Source organism: Ranitomeya variabilis, chromosome 3, assembly GCF_051348905.1.
Source record: "Ranitomeya variabilis isolate aRanVar5 chromosome 3, aRanVar5.hap1, whole genome shotgun sequence".
Lineage (NCBI taxonomy): Eukaryota > Metazoa > Chordata > Amphibia > Anura > Dendrobatidae > Ranitomeya > Ranitomeya variabilis.
The window spans coordinates 426,849,294-426,869,023 of NC_135234.1; the positions used below are offsets into that span (position 1 = coordinate 426,849,294).

The following is a 19,730-nucleotide window of genomic DNA, read 5'->3' on the forward strand; positions in this document are numbered from 1 at the left end:
AATTAATACATTCTAGAACTGTGTTTGCCTTATTTTTTCTGCATCACACTGTTGACTCGTGCAGTCTGTGATCTATTAGTATACCCAAGTCTTTTTCACACGTGCTGTTGCTTAGTTCAATTCCTCTCATTTTGTAGATGTAATTTTCATTTTTCTTGCCCAGATGTAGAATCTTGCATTTCTTCTGTTAAATACTATTCTATTAGTCTCTGCCAATTGTTCAAGCTTATCTAGATCCTTCTAAATGCTTTCTCTGTCTTCTCTAGTTTTAGCTATCCATCCTAACTTTGCATCAGCTGCAAATTTGATTGGTTTACCTTCAGCTCTCTTATCTACATCATTTAAAATGTTAAACAACACTGGGGCAAGGACAGAGCCTTGTGGTACTCCACTTGAAACACTCTTCCAATTAGGTGTGCAACCATTTATCACCACACTTTGAGTACGATCACTGAGCAAGTTATGAATCCACCTTATCGTAGCCTTGTCAATCCCATACTTGGTCATTTTTTCAATAAGGATAGTATGAGATACTTTGTCAAATGCTTTGCTGAAGTTGAGATATCTACTGCATTTCCCTGATCCACCAAGTCAGTGATTCCATTATAGAAGGAAATTAAATTAGTTGGGCATGACTTGTTTGCTACAAACCTATGCTGGCTCTGTTTAATTACTGTATTTTTATCCAAGTACTAACACACATGCTGTTTAATAATTTGCTCAAAGATCTTTCCTGGTATAGAAGTATGGCTCACTGGTATTTTCATTGCTTCATCTTCTTTGCTTTTTTGAAGAAAGGGACAACATTTTCCCTTCTTCAATCTTCTGGGACTTCTCAAGCTCTCCAGGAATTTTCAAAGATTCTGTTTAGTGGTTCTGAAATTTCTTCTGCTAACTCTTTCAGTACCCTATGATGTAATTCATATGGATCAGGAAATTTAAATTAATTTAAAATAGCTCAGTGTTCTCTCACCATTTTTCAATTTATAGATAGTGTGGATAATTTTATTCCTTTGATAGCACCATGCAACCCTCTTCTCCCACTCTTTACAACGGATACTGGAAGCCTGAGCTAGCATATCTTCTGCGGTGTTCCTATCAGTGTGTCAAGAGTGCGAGAAGAGGGCTGCATTGACAATCCAACACAATGGGCAGCACTTTGAAGACATTTTATAAGTGATCATAAACTTGTAAATAACTCATGAAAGAATAAAGTTACATTAAAACCAAGCACACCATTTTTTTCTCAATAAGTTTGATGTGTCAAATGACCCTCTTCCCTTTGAAAAAAATAAAGTTGGATCCAAAATGGCCGACTTCAAAATGGACGCCATGGTCACCACCATCTTGAAAAGTTTTCCCCCTCCCATATACTAATGTGACACAAACAGGAAGCTGATATCACCAACCATTCCCATTTTATTTAGGTGTATCCATATAAAAGGCCCACCATGTAGAATCCTGTTCATTCTCCTTGGTCCATGTCCATCCACTGGTAGAATAGATGAGAAGATGACCTGCGCTCCCAGTTCCTTCAACTTTCTGGCCTATGTCTTCAAAGTCTCTGTATATAGTCTCCAAGTCCTTTTTGCTGTTTTTTTTACATCCTAGTAACTGACTAGAAAAATCATTAGAATCAGGGTCTCAGCCCTTACTTTATGCTGCTCTCAGAATACATTGCAAAAACCTGCTGACAGTATCTGTGATACGTGAATAGAAAAAAATATATTGTTAAACTAAAAAAAAACAACTATTTTCTCAGTAGAATTTTATTAAAAAAAATTGCATTGGAAATAGTTCAAAGATAGCACATTATTGGACCTTGTGCAATATCAGTATAACATACAACATAAAATATTTCTAAGAAAAAAAAGAAGGAAGACGCTTGCAGCGCAACAGTGGGGTTGTTTATCAAGCTAATGCAATGTTGGTTTGGGTGCTATGTATGTTATTCCAATAATGCATCTAAATAGCCTATTATATAGCCTGTAGTCATTTATAATGGCAGGGATACATACACATTTATAAAAAGAACCAGGAAGGACACAATTCTACTAAACAAAGGCTATGGCAATGTTCACATATTGCAATTATTCTTTATGTATCAGTAGCTTAATATTTAATAAAGAAAATAATAAATTATTTATCATTTTCATGATTTGCCAATGGGAAACAATAGCCGATCCCTGGGACAAAAGAACCAACTGAGAAGATCAATGCATGCATATTACATTGATTTTGTGATGAAATGTGAAAAGGAAATGTCATGAAGCAGATGACTTAATGTGAAAGATAAGTTGCATAAGTGAAATGGAAAATATTTTAAATATTTTTATTTAAAGAGACTGCCTTCTTGTTTATTGGTCATTCAGTAGGTTTTACTTTAATTTTTTTAAATATATATTTACAATATTTGTAAAGTAGGTATGCTTTGAAAAGCAGGATCTCGGGCAGCAATGAGTATGATGCTGACTAAAATCAAGGTGCAGAGTTTAAGGCAAGAGTGCGCATCCTGCATACAGAAGTCCACGTGTGGCCCCTAATCAGTGCTGGCATTATGACTGGGTAAACTAGGAATGTGTCTAAGGCCTCCACTCCCCCAGGGGCCCCCAGCCAGTGGCGTGCTGCTAATAGTGGCAGACCATGCGACCACTATGGGGCCCGTGAATCAGCAGGCCCAATGCTAGAACAGGTTCTGGGATCCCGCCTGCGCCCCCACCCATGCCCGACATCGTACATTTACCTGTATCAGCTTCCTATATGCCGATACAATTGAAAACAATGATAGAGGAGGAAGTTTTAGGTGGATTCTTAATCTCCCATGATTCTCCCTATGTGTCTGATGTTTAAGCCAGCGAGGGAATGGAGAGAGGTGAGTATTGTATTTTTTTTTTAAATTTAGAAAGTGCGTGTTAGCCATAACACAGGAGGACTCTGAGGTGTGCATTATATTATATGAGCTGCATTATACTATTTGAGGGCTACATTATACTACAGTATATGGGAGATGCATTATACTATATGGAGTGTGCATTATACTATATGGGGGCTGCATTATACCATATGAAGGCTGCATTATACAATATGAGGCTGCAATATACCATACGAAGCTGCATTATACTATATGGGGCTGCATTATACCATTTAGGGGCTACATTATAGTATATGGGGACTGCATTATACCATATTTAATATATGGAGGACTATGGGGCACATTATACTATTTGGAAGTGGGGTGTGCATTATACTATGTGGGGCTGTATTATACTATATGGAGGCTGCATTATACATATGGGGCTGCATTATACTATAGGGGGCTGCATTATACTAGGGGCTGCATTATACTATATGGGGCGGCATTATACTATATGGGGGGTGCATTATACTATATGGGGCTGCATTTTACTAGGGGCTGCATTATACTATATGGGGGCTGCATTATACCATATATAATATATGGAGGACTATGGGGCGCATTATGCTATATGAAAGACTATGGGGTGCATTATACCATGTGTTGCATTATACAAAATGAGCACAATGCTGCCTATTCACCGATTAATTGAATTGTTTATGTCGAAACAGAAATAATTGTTCTCAGCAGCACATCACCCAGTGAAAACTGCAGATATGCTGCTGATAACATGATACTGTATTGGGACAGATTGATCTACTAGTGATTGTTTTGTCCCCCAGCTGATGTAAAGAGCCCGGGAAACAAGCATAGAAAGACTTCAATATTGTTGATCATGCTTATTTAATGACCTTAAAGGGCCACTGTCACCCCCTGCAGCCGTTATAAACTAAAAGAGCCACCTTGTGCAGCAGTAATGCTGCATTCTAACAAGGTGGCTCTTTTAGTTTTTGCTTCTGTTATTCCCTCAATAAAGCGTTTTATAATTTTCCCCAAATACCTGTCTTTGTACCTGGAGGCAGGTCTGAAGCCTCCTCTGTGAAGCGCCCAACTGCCGTCACTCATCTCTTCTGGGGCGCTGGTCGTCGCCCCCTGAGCGCTGTTCTTCTTAAATCCGGAGCCTGAGCTGTGCGTGCCTGCCTGGGGCAGGCGCATTGAGAATTGCCCGTCATAGCTCAGATGCCGGGTTCCGTTCTGCGCCTGTGCGGGCAGTGCGGCCAGCCTGTTGCTGAATCCCCGCCCCACACTGTATTATGCATTATGCACAGTGCGGGGCTGGGATTCCTGGGCATGCGCACTGCGCTGTTCAGACGCTCCCCCAGGTCCCCCGCCTTCCAGCGTTGTTCTGTGCAGCTGTTCCAAACGCCGGCAAGGAAACCTGTATATTACGGCAACGCTGGAAGGTGGGGGACCAGGGGAGCGTCTGAACAGCGCAGTGCGCATGCCCAGGAATCCTAGCCCCACACTGTGCATAATGCATAACACAGTGCGGGGCGGGGATTCAGCAACAGGCTGGCCGCACTGCCCGCACAGGCGCAGAACGGAACCCAGCATCTGAGCTATGACGGGCAATTCTCAATGCGCCTGCCCCAGGCAGGCACGCACAGCGCAGGTGCCGGATTTCAGAAGATAACAGCGCTCAGGGGGCGGCGATCATCGCCCCCAGAAGAGATGAGTGACGGCAGTTGGGCGCTTCACAGAGGAGGCTTCAGACCTGCCTCCAGGTACAAAGACAGGTATTTGGGGAAAATTATAAAACACTTTATTGAGGGAATAACAGAAGCAAAAACTAAAAGAGCCACCTTGTTAGAATGCAGCATTACTGCTGCACAAGGTGGCTCTTTTAGTTTATAACGGCTGGAGGGGGGTGACAGTGGCCCTTTAACAAAGCGCATGTAAATACAACCAAAATGTCTGTGTGATGAGCAATACAGATACTTCTCACAAAATTAGAATATCATCAAAAAGTTAATTTATTTCAGTTATTCAATACAAAAAGTGAAACTCATATTTTATATAGAGTCATTATAAACTGAGTGATCTATTTCAAGTGTTTATTTCTGTTAATGTTGATGATTATGGATTGCAGCTAATAAAACCCCAAAAGTCATTATCTCAGTAAATTAGAATAATTAACAAAAAAAACACCTGCAAAGGCATCCTAACTGTTTAAAAAGTTTCCTTAGTCTGTTTCAGTAGGCTCCACAATCATGGGGAAGACCTCTGACTTGACAGATGTCCAGAAGGCAGACATTGGTATACTCCACAATGAGGGTAAGCTGCAAAAGGTCATTGCTAAAGAGGATGGCTGTTTACAGAGTGCTGCTTCCAAACATATTAACGGAAGGTTGAGTGGAAGGAAAAAGTGTTGTAGAAAAAGATGCACAAGGATTGTTAAGAAAAGGCCATTCAAAAATTTGGGGGAGATTCACAAGAAGTGGACTGCTGCTGGAGTCATTGCTTTAAAAGCCACCACACACAGATGCATCCAGGGCATGGGCTACAAGTATTGCATTCATTGTATCAAGCCACTCATGACCAATAGACAATGCCAGAAACATCTGTTGGGCTGTTGCTCAGTGGTCCAAAGTGTTGTTTTCAGATGAAAGTACATTTTGCATTTCATTTGGTAATCAAGGTCCCAGAGTCTGGAGGAAGAGTGGAAAGGCACACAATTCAAGCTGCTTGAGGTCTAGTGTGAAGTTTCCACAATCAGTGATGATTTGGGGAGCCGTGTCATCTACTGGTGTAGGTCCACTGTGTTTCATCAAGACCAAAGTCAGCGCAGCCATCTACCAGGAAATTTTAGAGCACTTCAAGCTTCCCTCTGTTGACAAGCTTTTTGGATATGGAAATTTAATTCTCCAGCAGGACTTGGCACCTACCCACACTTCCAAAAGTACCAATACCTTGTCTAAAAACAACATTGTCACTGTGCTTCATTGGCAGCAGACCCGACTGACCTTAACCCTACAAAGAATCAATGGGGTATTGTCAAGAGGAAGATGAGGCACCAGACCCAACAATGCAGATGAGCTAAAGGCTGCTATCAAAGCAACCTGGGCTTCTATAACACCTCAGCAGTGCCACAGGCTGATCACCTCCATGCAACGCCGCATTGATGCACTAATTGATGCAAAAGGAACACCGACCAAGTATTGAGTGCATTTACTGAACATACATTTGAGTAGGCTATCATTTCAGATTTTAAAATAATTTTTCAAGCTGGTGTTATTAAGTATTCTAATTTACTGAGATCATGACTTTTAGGTTTTCATTGGCTGTAAGCCATAATCATCAACATTAACATAAATAAACACTAGAAATAGATCACTCTGTTTGTAATGACTCAATATAATATATTGGTTTCATTTTTTGTATTGAAGAACTTAAATAAATTAACTTTTTGATGATATTCTAATTTTGTGAGAAGCACCTGTATGTTAGTATTTGGTGCCCCACTTTAAACATTTGCCCAGGGCCCTACTTTGTCTAAAATCAGCCATGCTCATAATGTAATTCTTCATGGCCCCAACCATCTCTGTTACGACCATATTTGTGACTGCTCTCTGTTCATTTCTCAACAGCGCAATAAATGGGTATAGTGAATGCGTTTCATAGGGATTTGAAGCCATTGGCTGTTTCCGTAGCAGAAAATGAGTTAGCTTTTGTGTGGCATCCTCTACTCCTTTTTTCTAATGTTTCATTCTCTCCACTTACGGTATATACTTTCAATATGTTGAACATAGTAATACGACTTTAGGTTTTATTGTGACTCTTGCATCTAACATTATGGACTAAGGGCCAAAGAGAGTTGTAAACCACTTGTCTAAGTAAGGAATACTCCTGTTTTTCACCTAGAATCCCAGCAAGGAAGTTTGGTCTTAATCCCCCAGACTACAATCCTCAGAGTAGTTAGTGATTGGCAGCAGAACGCCGCATCAGTTCAGGCACAGGAGAGGACATATTAGGCTCACATTACCTTGTGCATTTGTAAGCTCTGCTGCTGTGACCTGATAATAGCATGACAGTATGTAGTCAAGGTTAACTCCTGGTCACAGCAGCCACTCAACATTTAGAAAGGGTGGACTGCAGTATGAGCAGTCTCTTCTTAAATCAACAGAACCCATGATATCTCCAGTGTTAATACTTGGAGCACATCTTTCTACACATAGGTGGGGGAAGAGAGGAGAGGACAATTCCCTCTACACACTGTCACCAGTACTTGTGGTGCTAACATGCATGGACAAGTTCTGTCACTGTAATAAGACTGCAGTCATTTCAATTTAATAAAGATGTTACCTCCCTAGACAAAGTGAATTGGATTTGTTAAAAATTATATTTAAAAATTAGTGATGAGCGAATATACTTGTTACTCGAGATTTCCCAATCACGCTTGGGTGTCCTCCGACTATTTTTTAGTGCTCGGAGATTTCGTTTTCTTCGCCGCAGCTGAATGATTTACAGCTATTAGCCAGCTTGATTACATGTGGGGATTCCCTAGCAACCAGGCGACCCCCACATGTACTTATGCTGGCTAACACATGTAAATCATTCAGCTGCGGCGAAGAAAACTAAATCTCCGAGCACTAAAAAATACTCAGAGGACACCCGAGCGTGCTCGAGAAATCTCGAGTAACGAGTATATTCGCTCATCACTATTAAAAATGTATTCATGATATTTTCTTTATTTTTTTTGCCTCCTCCTCGAAAAGCCCATTTAGGAATCCAATTACATGACTGAAAACTGAAAACATACAGTATAAACACATACAGCATGAACATCTCCTGACAGAATATTGAAGATATAGTTTTTTTCAAAGCTGGTCAAACTAAAACTCTGAATAATCTTAGTCAGCCAGGTATTACTATTACCTTTACTGGGTTCTTTTAGCCTCATTTACAGCACAATACAAGCCATGATGGAATTTGCTCCTTAAATAGCATAATTAATATAGACACATTTGGGGCATATTTTTCCTAAATCAGTGTTTATTTGGCTGAAATACATTTTTTTTCAATAGGGTTTCGGCAAGGATAACAGTCGGGAAGGGGGGTAACACATATCCCACCTTGCCACGAGTTGTCAAGAATAACAGCTGGGGAGAGGGTCACACAGATCTCCCCGCTGTTACCACATTGTTAACAATGTGACATCGGGGAGACCACACAGATCCCTCCCGCTGTCACCATTTTGTCATGGGAATGCAACTCTGCTGCCTCCAATCATCAGGACTTATAAAATTGACTGAAGAGAGATGGACACAACCATTTATTGGGGGAACTTACAGTGAGCATATGGTATATGCACCTCAGATTCAAACTAATGGAATATATATACCCTGGTAATGTAACTACCAGCTCTATAATAACAAAAAATGAACCACTACTAACTGCTACCACCAATTATTTTTACTGGTCGATTGGACACCCCCTTAGAGATAGCGTATGGCTTCAGGGGTGCAGTTTACAGAACAAAAGGAACAGAGCTATTATTATAAATTTAATCCAGAAATGTAGGCAGTGTTTATAAAAATATACAAAGATGATACAAAACGGGAACAAAACATTACGATATATACAATTGCATAAAATAAAAAGGAATAACAAACGAAAATTACTAAATCTGATGTCACGGACATGGCTCAGTGCAAAGCAGAGAAAAACACTTTGATTGGAAAAATGGACCACTCTCACAGTGAACTTATGTCTTCCAGAATGTACAGAGACCCAAACTTTAGCTCAATGCTATACCCACATACCCCCCTTTGATGAGATCACATGGGGGGCTGGTTGTAGGATGTGCTAGATTCTTCAGAATTGCATGAGATCCTAAACTTACAGGATATCTTCACCCCTGGAGGTCCCAGGCCATAGATATTTGCATCATGTTTCTTATCGCTGTCTATAGAGATGAAACATGGACTTGATAACACCATCCATCTGCCCGTTATTAAGTTGGAGTGGTTAGCATGGACTTATAGTGAGTTGAAGCAATATATTCGTCCCTTCACTATGATGCTGAAAATATATCTCCTCTAAATATCGGATTGATGCAAATCCCCAATATTCATCACTGATTACTGGTTGCAAAAGTCTAAGAAGATTCTTTGATCAGTTCCTTAATCAGAGGAAGCTCTTTGGTTTAGAAGCTTACTTCCCCACCTCTGCATAAACAAATCTCAGTCTTGATGTCTTTTTACCAACAAATCCCCCTACTATAATTACCTGTTTAGTACAGGGGGCCCCTACTTCAATAATGATTTACATGATAGCTGTCTCTCTCGCTTCCTAGCTATAATTAATTTTCTCTTTTACCAAGCTATTAGTTTCTCTCAGCCACAATTAGTCCTTTATGTTCAATGTGAGGGTGATATGTCCCCTTGGAGATGTCTTATGGATTTTTTCATTTTTCTCTATGACAGGTTTCATATTATTTTTTTCTACAGTCTCTATGAGAGTACATAGACTTCAGAATGAGTTAACATTCCAATTAAAAGTTTAAAGGAGGGATGAAACAATGATTTTTATTCCTGATGCTCTGAACACAGATTTTAAAAGTGAATTCATCACACTGAACATGATGGAACAAAGAAAACAGTTTGTAAGCCAAGTTTACAAACCTTTTTTATGGAAATTAAAATATCAAGCACATATGTTAAATACCAGATATGGCTATTGTAATTAAAGGGATTGTTCACTGTGGACAAATTTTCTGATCATACATTGCTGAAAGGGAGCCTGTCATGCTGTACATATAATCTAATCTGTGGGCAGCAAGCTATAGAAAATAATTTACTAAGCAGAGTGATATATAGATTTCTTGAAAAAGATTCAGCATAGCTTGTATTTTATTAATTGTAATCTCTGGTGTTAGTAAGCATATGAGTCGAGTGGGCGGTCCTACTAGCTGATTGACAGTTATCTCTGCATTCACAGTGATACAGAGAAGACTCCGTCACTGAATAGGACCGCCCACTGGACTCAAACATGCAAGCACCAGAGATTTCAATTAATAATATACAAGTTTTACTGAGACATTTTTCCCACAATAATGTACAGTATATCAATTATGATCAGCTCATCCTGCACTATAACATCCTTGCTTCAGAATAGATACCATTTTCAGTATGACAAGCTCCCTTTAAATGGTGTTTTACTGAGTCCCTGCCAATCATCTGATAATTACTGGAAAACCTGGCAGCAAATGTTTAATTCTTGCACAGTAGCATCACATGGTAAATTAGGCATTGCCCAGTTCCCTTACAAACATGCAGAGATGTGCCAGGTCCTCCATAACGAAAATCAAATTTGGGTAAATAAATGAGGGTCCTGAATTGATAAGAATCATACCCACATCACACATAGGCTTGCCGACGTCTATTCTATAAGGTAAAACATTGAGGTTAATGACTAGCTATATCGTTCATTGGCTTTGGGATGAGGACAGGAAAGACGAATCCAATGTCTGTGTCTTTTTTAATTAAAACATCTATTGCCCTGACATGGGATGCTATCATTTTTGTAGGAGCTGTTGCTTTCTGTCTATTGTCCATATATCATATTTTGTAATTTCACTATTGCTAAAGTCCCTGTACATCGATTGAGCTCTACAAATGCAATTCAATAAAAAGTCATTTAGGAATAAAGTTATTTTCTCTCGCTGTTCGGCTAGTACCGCAATGTTCATATATAACGTACGTGCTTACCTGCGCTCCGGTAGTATTGGAATTCTCCAGCCTTTTATTTGGCTTAGTTTTGAGTCAGAAAGTTCAATGGATAAAGGGAGTTTGGGTACCCATACGGTCATTTCTAATGGGGCACTGAGATGTTCATAGGTAAAAACGGCTTGTGCGTTCATTGATCCCCTCGTCTCCTTTCCACTCACAAACACATAATCACAGCTACTTGACACCTGTAACAGAGGAAGGGTAAGAGATATTATAGCACCAGATAGGGGTCTGCATATTAGATAGTTCGTTACTCTGGAATAGATGGGATTTGGGATTAATCTGCTGTGTTTCTTCCCTGTGGCATCTGCTTTGCTTCAGTTTTGCATCCATTTTTTTATATAAAAAGAAAAAAATTGTAAATGTAAATTGTATCTTTTTCATTGTCATTGTTAGTTTTATAACCTCCATGCGTTTTAATGTGAAAAAAACAAACTTATCTACACTCAACCTCCTTTGCTACCTTCGGGGGGTGTCAACAGGCTGCTACATGGCGGGTCCTAGCTGTGGTAGGCCACGGTCCCACAATGAGTATTGGTTGAGTTTTCGAGTTTTCTACACCTATTGTATTAACTAAATTTTTTTTTTTATTATTGTAATTCTATCACATTTCTTAATGCTGTGGTTTTGTCTCTTTTCATAAATCATATTTTAAATAAAGGTACTTTGCTTTTGCTACTTCCTGGTGTTTGCCTTGGACAAAATGTTATTCATACAGTTATGTGTGGTTTACATGCCTTTTTAGTGTGTTTCTGTAGTGGAAATGCACTAAAAAAAGCATACGTGTACTATATTGTGACCCAGTCCAGAGTGCGTCCTTCCCTTTAAGCAATCCTGGGTTGTGAGTAGCTTCTGCACACTACATCTCACTCTCTAACTGCCCCTCTACATTACCCCCTGCATTTGTAAACTGTAATTCTCCATTTCTAGTCACCTCCATTTTAGATGCAATGCACTTCTCATTTGCTGTGTTCTGGCGCCATCTAATTGTGAAAGTGTGCAATGATTCATAATTATTGTTTTGTAAGGATCTGAGATGTGAATTTGGTGTCCTATTGGCCAGCTGCTAGTCACATGGTCAATAGGAGGAGCTGTTTTCCAGGCAAGTCTAGAATGTTCTTTAGTCTGAGGGATGCCTTCAGTTAGAGCAGAACACACGTGGAGGCTGTTTTCACTGCAAGATCTCCTGCCGGCCTTAGATCCTGGGTTCCCTCTCTAACCTGTACAGACAACATTCTAAAATCTTTCTGACTGGATTCACCACAGTTTTTACATTCACCTACTAGTGACATCATTCTAAAGTCTTTCTGACTGGATTCACAACAGTTTTTACATTCACCTATAAGTGACATCATTCTAAAGTCTTTCTGACTGGATTCACCACAGTTTTTACATTCACCTATAAGTGACATCATTCTAACGTCTTTCTGACTGGATTCACCACAGTTTTTACATTCACCTATTAGTGACATCATTCTAAAGTCTTTCTGACTGGAATCACCTCAGTTTTTTTACATTCACCTATAAGTGACATCATTCTAAAATCGGTTTTTGAGCACTCTGAAACAGGGCTTTTTAGGACCACAAGTCACCCATGATACGGCGCTCCAACTGCTGGCTTTGACTCAGGGTTCGTCCATGGTCAGCCATTTTGCCGTCCACTTCCGGACATTAGAGTCTGAGCTGGAATGGTCGGATAAAGCCCTTATCCCGGTATTTTGGAGAGGGCTGGCTGACCATGTGAAGGACGCTTTGGCCATTAGGGAGATTCTCGCCACACTGGAGGAGCTCATAGCTATATCAACCTGCATCGACCTTTGTTTTCACGAGCGAAGGTTGGAGCGAGCCCAGTGTAGGCAGAGGTTTCGGCTGGCTCCCACCTTTGCCAAACCTCAGGAATCTCCGGTCCAGGCGTCCGAGTCACATGAGGCCATAGAGGCATTGCGTGCGGGATCTAAGTTCCGGTCCGCTCGTGCACCTATGGTCTGTCATGTTTGCTGGCAATCAGGACATTTTGCCTCCAAGTGTTCTCAGCAGTCCGGGGAACGTAGGCGTCTAGTGGTAGTTGTAGGAGGTACACTAGACACGGTGACGTTTTCCTCTAAATTGTCCTTCAAGGGGACAATAACCATAGGCTCATCCACTCTTATGGTAGAGGTTTGCCTGGACTCCGGGGCGGAAGGCAATTTCATGTGATCTGCTTTCGCCCAGCATCACGCAATACCCCTGGTGATGCTCGCCAAACCTGTGACCGTTCGAGTGGTAAATGGGTCGACACTACCCTCACAGATTACACATCAGACCATTCCATTCACTCTTTCTATGTCTCCATCACATCAGGAGATTATCTCCCTATTAGTCATTCCTCAGGGAATTGATGAGGTCCTGTTGGGGATACCATGGCTTTGCTATAATTCTCCTCATATAGAGTGGTCCTCAGGGAAAATTTTGGGATAGAGTAAATCATGTGAGGGTAGATGTCAGAGGGAGTGCGATCAGGTTGCTTCTACAGAGGTACTCGCAGATCTTTCCTCTCTCCACAAGCACTATTGGTCCTATGCGGATGTGTTCTCCAAAAGGGCTGCGGAGACCCTTCCTCCTCACCACTCCTATGACTGTCCTATTGACCTCTTGCCTGGTGCAGAGCCTCCCCATGGTCGAGTCTATCCTTTATCTCTCCTGGAGATGGAGGCAATGTCCCAGTACTTTCAAGAGAATCTGGCAAGAGGATTCATTAGGAAGTCAGTGTCACCTGCAGTGACTGGGTTCTTCTTCATGCAGAAGAAGAATGGAGAACTACGTCCATGCATAGACTACAGGGGTCTTAACGCCATCACCGTTAAGAATAAATACCCCCTACCCCTGATATCTGAGCTTTTTGATAGGCTACGGGGAGCAAGTGTATTTACTACGTTAGATCTGCGGGGTGCTTACAACCTGATTCGCATCCGTGAGAGGGACGAATGGAAGACGTCTATTAACACCAGGGATGGGCACTATGAATATCTGGTGATGCCCTTCGGGCTCTGTAATGCCCCAGCCGTTTTCCAAGACATTGTAAACTACATCTTTCGGGAGATGCTCACCACCTCAGTCATAGTCTATCTGGATGATATTCTCATCTACTCTCTAGATATTGACTCCCATCAGAGAGATGTTCGCAAAGTTTTCGACCTCTTATGGGCAAACTCCCTCTGCGCCAAGTAGGAGAAGTGTGTGTTTGAGCAGGAGTCCTTGCCTTTCCTTGGCTATATCATCTCTGCCCAGGGATTGGCTATGGATCTTGCCAAGCTACAGGCTGTGATGGACTGGCAAGAACCCCATTCTCTTAAAGCCGTGCAGCACTTTATGGGGTTCATTAATTACTATCGCCAGTTCATCCCACACTTCTCAACTTTGGTAGCTCTCTTGGTTGCACTCACCAAGAAGGGAGCAAATCCCAAGTTGTGGTTGGAGGAGGTCTCCAAGGCGTTTCTCTTGATTAAGTCACACTTTGCTAGCACTTCCATCCTACATCGCCCCGATGTAGATAAGCCATTTATTATGGAGGTGGATGCCTCATCCGTTGGTGCTGAGCAGTCCTCTTCCAAAAGGATGCTCAAGGTCGGAAGTATCCTTGCTTCTTCTACTCCTAGACCTTTTCACCAGCGGAGAGGAATTATTCCATCAGGGACAGGGAGTTGCTAGCCATGAAGTTGGCTTTCTCAGAGTGGAGACATCTCTTGGAGGGAGCTTGCTTTCCCTTCCAAGGGTTCACAGACCACAAGAACTTGGTGTACTTCCAAACGGCCCAGCGGCTGAATTCTCGCCAGGCTAGATGGTCCCTGTTCTTCTCCTGGTTCCATTTTACTCTCCATTTTCTCTCCGGGGAGAAGAACATTCGTGCCGACGCTCTCTCTCGCTCCATAGTGTCATCTGAAAAGGAGGAGCCTCGGCTTATTGTCCCTTCTGAGAGCCTGAGAACTGTGGCTCTGATTTCGCTAGAGTCTGTGCCCCCAGGCAAGACTTTCATTCCATCTAATTCACGACAGGAGGTTCTCTCTTGGGCTCACTCGTCCAGAGTGGGTAGACATTTTGGCACCAAGAGGACATCTGAGCTTTTGGCGAGGATATACTGGTGGCTGCATATGGCCCATGACGTCAGGGACTATATTCGGGCGTGTCTCCTGCGCCAAGAATCGGTCTCCTCAGCAACGGCCTGCTGGGCAACTTTACCCCCTGTAGGTGGCAGACAGGCCCTGGGAGATGGTCAGGATGGACTTCGTGGTGGGCTTACCCTAGTCTCGTAACTGCACCGTTATCTGGGTTTGTCACCGATCATTTCTCTAAGATGGTGCACTTGGTGCCCCTTCCACGGTTACCTTTTGCACGAGCCTTGGTGGCATTGTTCATTAAATATATTTTCCGTTTACATGGCATGCCTGATAAAATTGTCAGTGACCAGGGTCCCCAGTTCACGTCTCGGTTTTAGAGAGAGCTCTGTCGTTTACTCAGCATAGAACTAAATCTCTCCTCTTCATATCATCCCGAGACGAATGGGTTGGTAGAGAAGGCCAACCAGACTCTGGTGACATATTTGCGACATTTTGTCTCTGCTAGGCAGGATGACTGGACATCTTTGCTACCTTGGGCAGAATTCACTCTGAACAACGCCGTAGCCGATTCCTCTGGGCTGACTCCTTTTCTCCTTAATTACGGCCAGCATCCGCGTGTCCCTGTGTCCATGCCCGTGTCATCCACTGATTTCAGGGTTGCAGACTGGGCAGTGGAGGCACGTGACATTTGGGACCGCACACAGGATGCCATTCGGGCTTCCAAGGAGAGAATGAGGGTTTCTGCCGATGCTCACCAGCACCCCGCTCCGTCCTTCGGTATAAAGCGAAAAATTGTGGAGAAGTTCACCGGGTATGAATACTTTTTCAAAGTACTGTACTTATGAATAAACTTTGACATAACAAAATGTGAAAGAGAATTATGAAAAGAGGTTTCATGATATTTCATTTTATTGTGTTCTTACATACTATGAAATGTTATTAAATGCACTAGAAGAACGCTTTCAGTGTGGGCTTTCTTTGATCCAATATTTAAGTGTCTTTTGAAAATGATGTTCCTAAAAAGTTTGGAGTGTCTAGGTTATAGCTCTACAAGCATAAAATTCACAGGTTTTGTAAATGGAGAGAACTGTAGCTTGCAGGATGTAACTTTTATGAAAATATATTCCTACAATTATTGAGATTTGTTATAAAGAAGAACCCCAACTAAACAAATTGCATCAGTGGCATACAGAACAGAGGGCAATGAAGTCAATATTTCCAACTTCACTTATATTTTAAATTTCAGGAAAATACAAAAGGTTTAAAGAATAGTAGAGCACAGTTTTTGAAATGCAAATTCATCAGCTTCACCATTTTTTTTTAAATGTGATTTGCAGCAAATTGATTTGAGGTACTAAAATGCCCCTGATTGTCCTAAAGAGACATGTATGACACTCTAAATTCTACTAGGCCTGTATAGGACAACTTTAACCACTTAAGGACAGAACAATTTTTCTGAACAGTGTCACTTTTATAAGGTAATAACTCTGGAAAGCTTCAATAGGACCCAGTGATTCTAAGATTGTTTTTTTCGTGACATATTGCACTGCATAACAGTCAGAAAATTTACTTGATATGACTTGCACTTCTTTGTGAAAATATCATAAATTTGGTGAAAATGTTTACATTTTCTCAATTTTCAAACTTATAATTCTTATGCACTTAAATCAGAGAGCTATGTCACACAAAATAGTTAATTTACCATTTAATTACCATTTTTTAGTGACCACATCATATTTGAAGTGACTAATGAGTGCCTATATGACTGAAAATACCCAAAAGTGATGCCATTCTAATAACTGCACCCCTCAAAGTCCTCAAAACCACATTCAAGAAATGTTTTAACCCTTAAGGTGCTTCACAGGAATTAATGCAATGTGGAAAGAAAAAATGAACATTTTACTTTTTTTCACAAAAAAATAAATTTTAGCACAAATTTTTTTAAGCGTAACAGGAGACATTGAACCTAATTTTTTTTCAATTTCTCCCAAGTACGCCGATACCCCATATGTTGGGGAAAACGATTGTATGGACACACGGCAGGGCTTGGAAGGGAAGGAGCACCGTTGGACTTTTTGTACACAAAAATGGCTGGAATTGAGAGAGGACGTCATGTTGCATTTGGAGAGCCCCTGATGTGCCTAAACAGTGGAAAATCCTGAAAAGTCACACCATTTTTGGACACTAGGCCCCTCAATAAATTTATCTAGATGTGTGGTGAGCACCTTGAACCCCAGGTGCTTCACAGACGTTTATAAAAGCAAACTATTCGAATTCACCTCATTCAGAAAATTTCCTAAAATTCAACACAAATTCAATACACAACGAAACTATTAATTCATCTCTAGTTTAAAGGTAAGTATCTAATGCTACATTACTAGGTTGTTAATAACATATATACATAAATCATAAATAATTATTTTTAAGGGATGTCTGTTAGTTTATTATGTTAGGGTTATTTATAAGTCAAAAAGCTGTAAAGTTTTTCACCTGTGATCTATACACAAACATTTATGATGTTTAGGCCGGGTGCCCACGATCTGGAACTAGCAGCCCTCTGGACGGCAGTATGTTTGATGAGTCCAAAGTGCTGTCTCCTATTGAACGCAGGTAAATCTGTATGTGTTCACTGAACCATGTAGATTTACCACATTCAATAAAATCTATTGATGTAATAGACGCACTGCGGTCTTGAAAGAAGTGTCGCGTGTCAGTCTTCGCGAGTGATCCGCAGGCGACTATGGATGCATAGTGGGCATGGGATTTCGAGAAATCACATCCTGTATGCTGTCACTGCTAGCAGCTGTGGATTTGATGCATAATTATGCAGCATTAAACCCGCAGCAGTTCCTGATCATCTGCACATACCCTTAGTGATTTTTTTTTGTATATATTCTTTATTTAGAAAATTTCAATGATATAACAGGAAAGGAAATAAAGGTAAATAAGGCTAAATATTTTCCAGAAATAGTAAAAGTAAAAATAAAAGAAATAATCGTAATAAACCACAACGATAACATTACAAGGCTGTGGATTTGCAAACCAAAAGGGTTGTAAGAAGAGTTTAGAAAACAAGGGGCAGTGGTGGGGAGGGACATGGGAAGAGAAGGTTAGGGAGTCAGAAAGTCCTGCTTAAAATATGAAGATAACTAAGCGATTTGGGAGATCAAACTCTAATCAAAGCATGAACATTACAGAACACGCTATATGTAAAAAAAAAGAAAAAGGGAATAACCAAAGAGAGGTTCATTTATAAGGAAACTTGATTACACACAGGTGAATTATATGTGTCATCATTAGGCATTTAGGACAACATTGGATCATTCAGAGATCCACAATGAACTTCTGGAGTGAGTTTGTTGCACTGAAAGTAAAGGGGCTGAATAATATTGCACGCCCCACTTTTCAGTTTTTGAATTTCCACAAAAACTTTAAATAACCAATAAATTCTCTTCAGCTTCACAATTGTGTTCCACTTGTTGTTGATTCTTCACCAAAAATTTACATTTGGTATCTTTATGTTTGAAGCATGATATGTGGGAAGAGGTTGAAAAGTTCCAGGGGGCAAATACTTTCACAAGGCACTGTATCTATGTAACTGGATCATGTCAATATTATCCAAATGTTTATTACATTATAAAAATACTGTATGTAGACTTGAATCAAAATATCCACAGGACATTGGCAATGTCAGTTGTCAGTAGCCGTTGGACCAGAGCCTTGTGAATCTGTCATCCCCAGCGCATCTTGTGATTAGTAGGCCTGATTCAATTCAATGATATGACAGGTCAACTGATGAGAACAGGCACCAGGGATGCCAGCAGTTAGTGTTGTGGCCTCTAGACCTAAGACTTGAGATCTAAAGATTCAGAAAGATCTAGATACTCTTGAACAATGGGCAGTGACAAATATAATGGTATTTAACAGGGAGAAATGCAAGATTCTACATCTGGGCAAGAAAAATAAAAATTACTACCATAGAATGGGAGGAATAGAACTAAGCAACAGCACGTGTGAAAAGACTTGGGTATGCTAATAGCTCACAGACTGCCCAAGAGTCAACAGTGTGATGCAGCAGCAAAAAGGCAAACACTGTTCTAAGATGTATTAAGAGATGTAAAGAGAATAGGTTATGTGAAGTAACTATCCCCCTCTACTCCTCCTTGGTCAGACCTCATCTGGAAAACTGTAACAAATTATGGGCATCACATTTTAAAAAAGGCAAAAAAAACTGGAGGAAGCTCAGAAAACAGCTACTAGGATGGTGAGCTGTTGTGAAATTGGATTCTGGGCTCCCCCGGTGGCCACTTGTGGAATTGTACTTGTGTGCATCATCCCCTCTGTTCACCTGCTCCTATCAGGATGTGGGAGTCGCTATATAACCTTGCTCCTCTGTCAGTTTCATGCCGGTCAACAATGTAATCAGAAGCCTTCTGTGCATGTTCCTGCTACTAGACAACTCCTAGCTAAGTTGGACTTTTGTCCTTGTGTGTTTTTGCATTTTGTTCCTGTTCACAGCTGCTGTTTCGTTTCTGTGTCTGGAAAGCTCTTGTGAGCGGAAATTGCCACTCTGGTGTTATGAGTTAATGCTAGAGTCTTAAAGTAATTTCTGGATGGTGTTTTGATAGGGTTTTCTGCTGACCATGAAAGTGCCCTTTCTGTCTTCATGCTATCTAGTAAGCGGACCTCGATTTTGCTAAACCTATTTTCATACTACGTTTGTCATTTCATCTAAAATCACCGCCAATATATGTGGGGGCCTCTGTCTGCCTTTTGGGAAAATTTCTCTAGAGGTGAGCCAGGACTGTCTTTTCCTCTGCTAGGATTAGGTAGTTCTCCGGCTGGCGCTGGGCATCTAGGGATAAAAAACGTAGGCATGCTACCCGGCCACTTCTAGTTGTGCGGCAGGTTTAGTTCATGGTCAGTATAGTTTCCATCTTCCAAGAGCTAGTTCTCATATATGCTGGGCTATGTTCTCTCGCCATTGAGAAT

At 41.0% G+C, this 19,730-nt stretch overlaps 1 protein-coding gene across 1 annotated transcript in view; it reads right to left on the bottom strand.

Moving 5' to 3' along the window:
• TMEM132E (transmembrane protein 132E) overlaps positions 1 to 19,730 on the bottom strand; it is a 663,923-nt gene that overhangs the window by 61,094 nt on the left and 583,099 nt on the right. Inside the window, exon 7 of the mRNA XM_077296388.1 lies at positions 10,624 to 10,829. Coding sequence (XP_077152503.1) covers positions 10,624 to 10,829 — 206 coding nt within the window. The remainder of the gene's footprint in view (positions 1 to 10,623; positions 10,830 to 19,730) is intronic.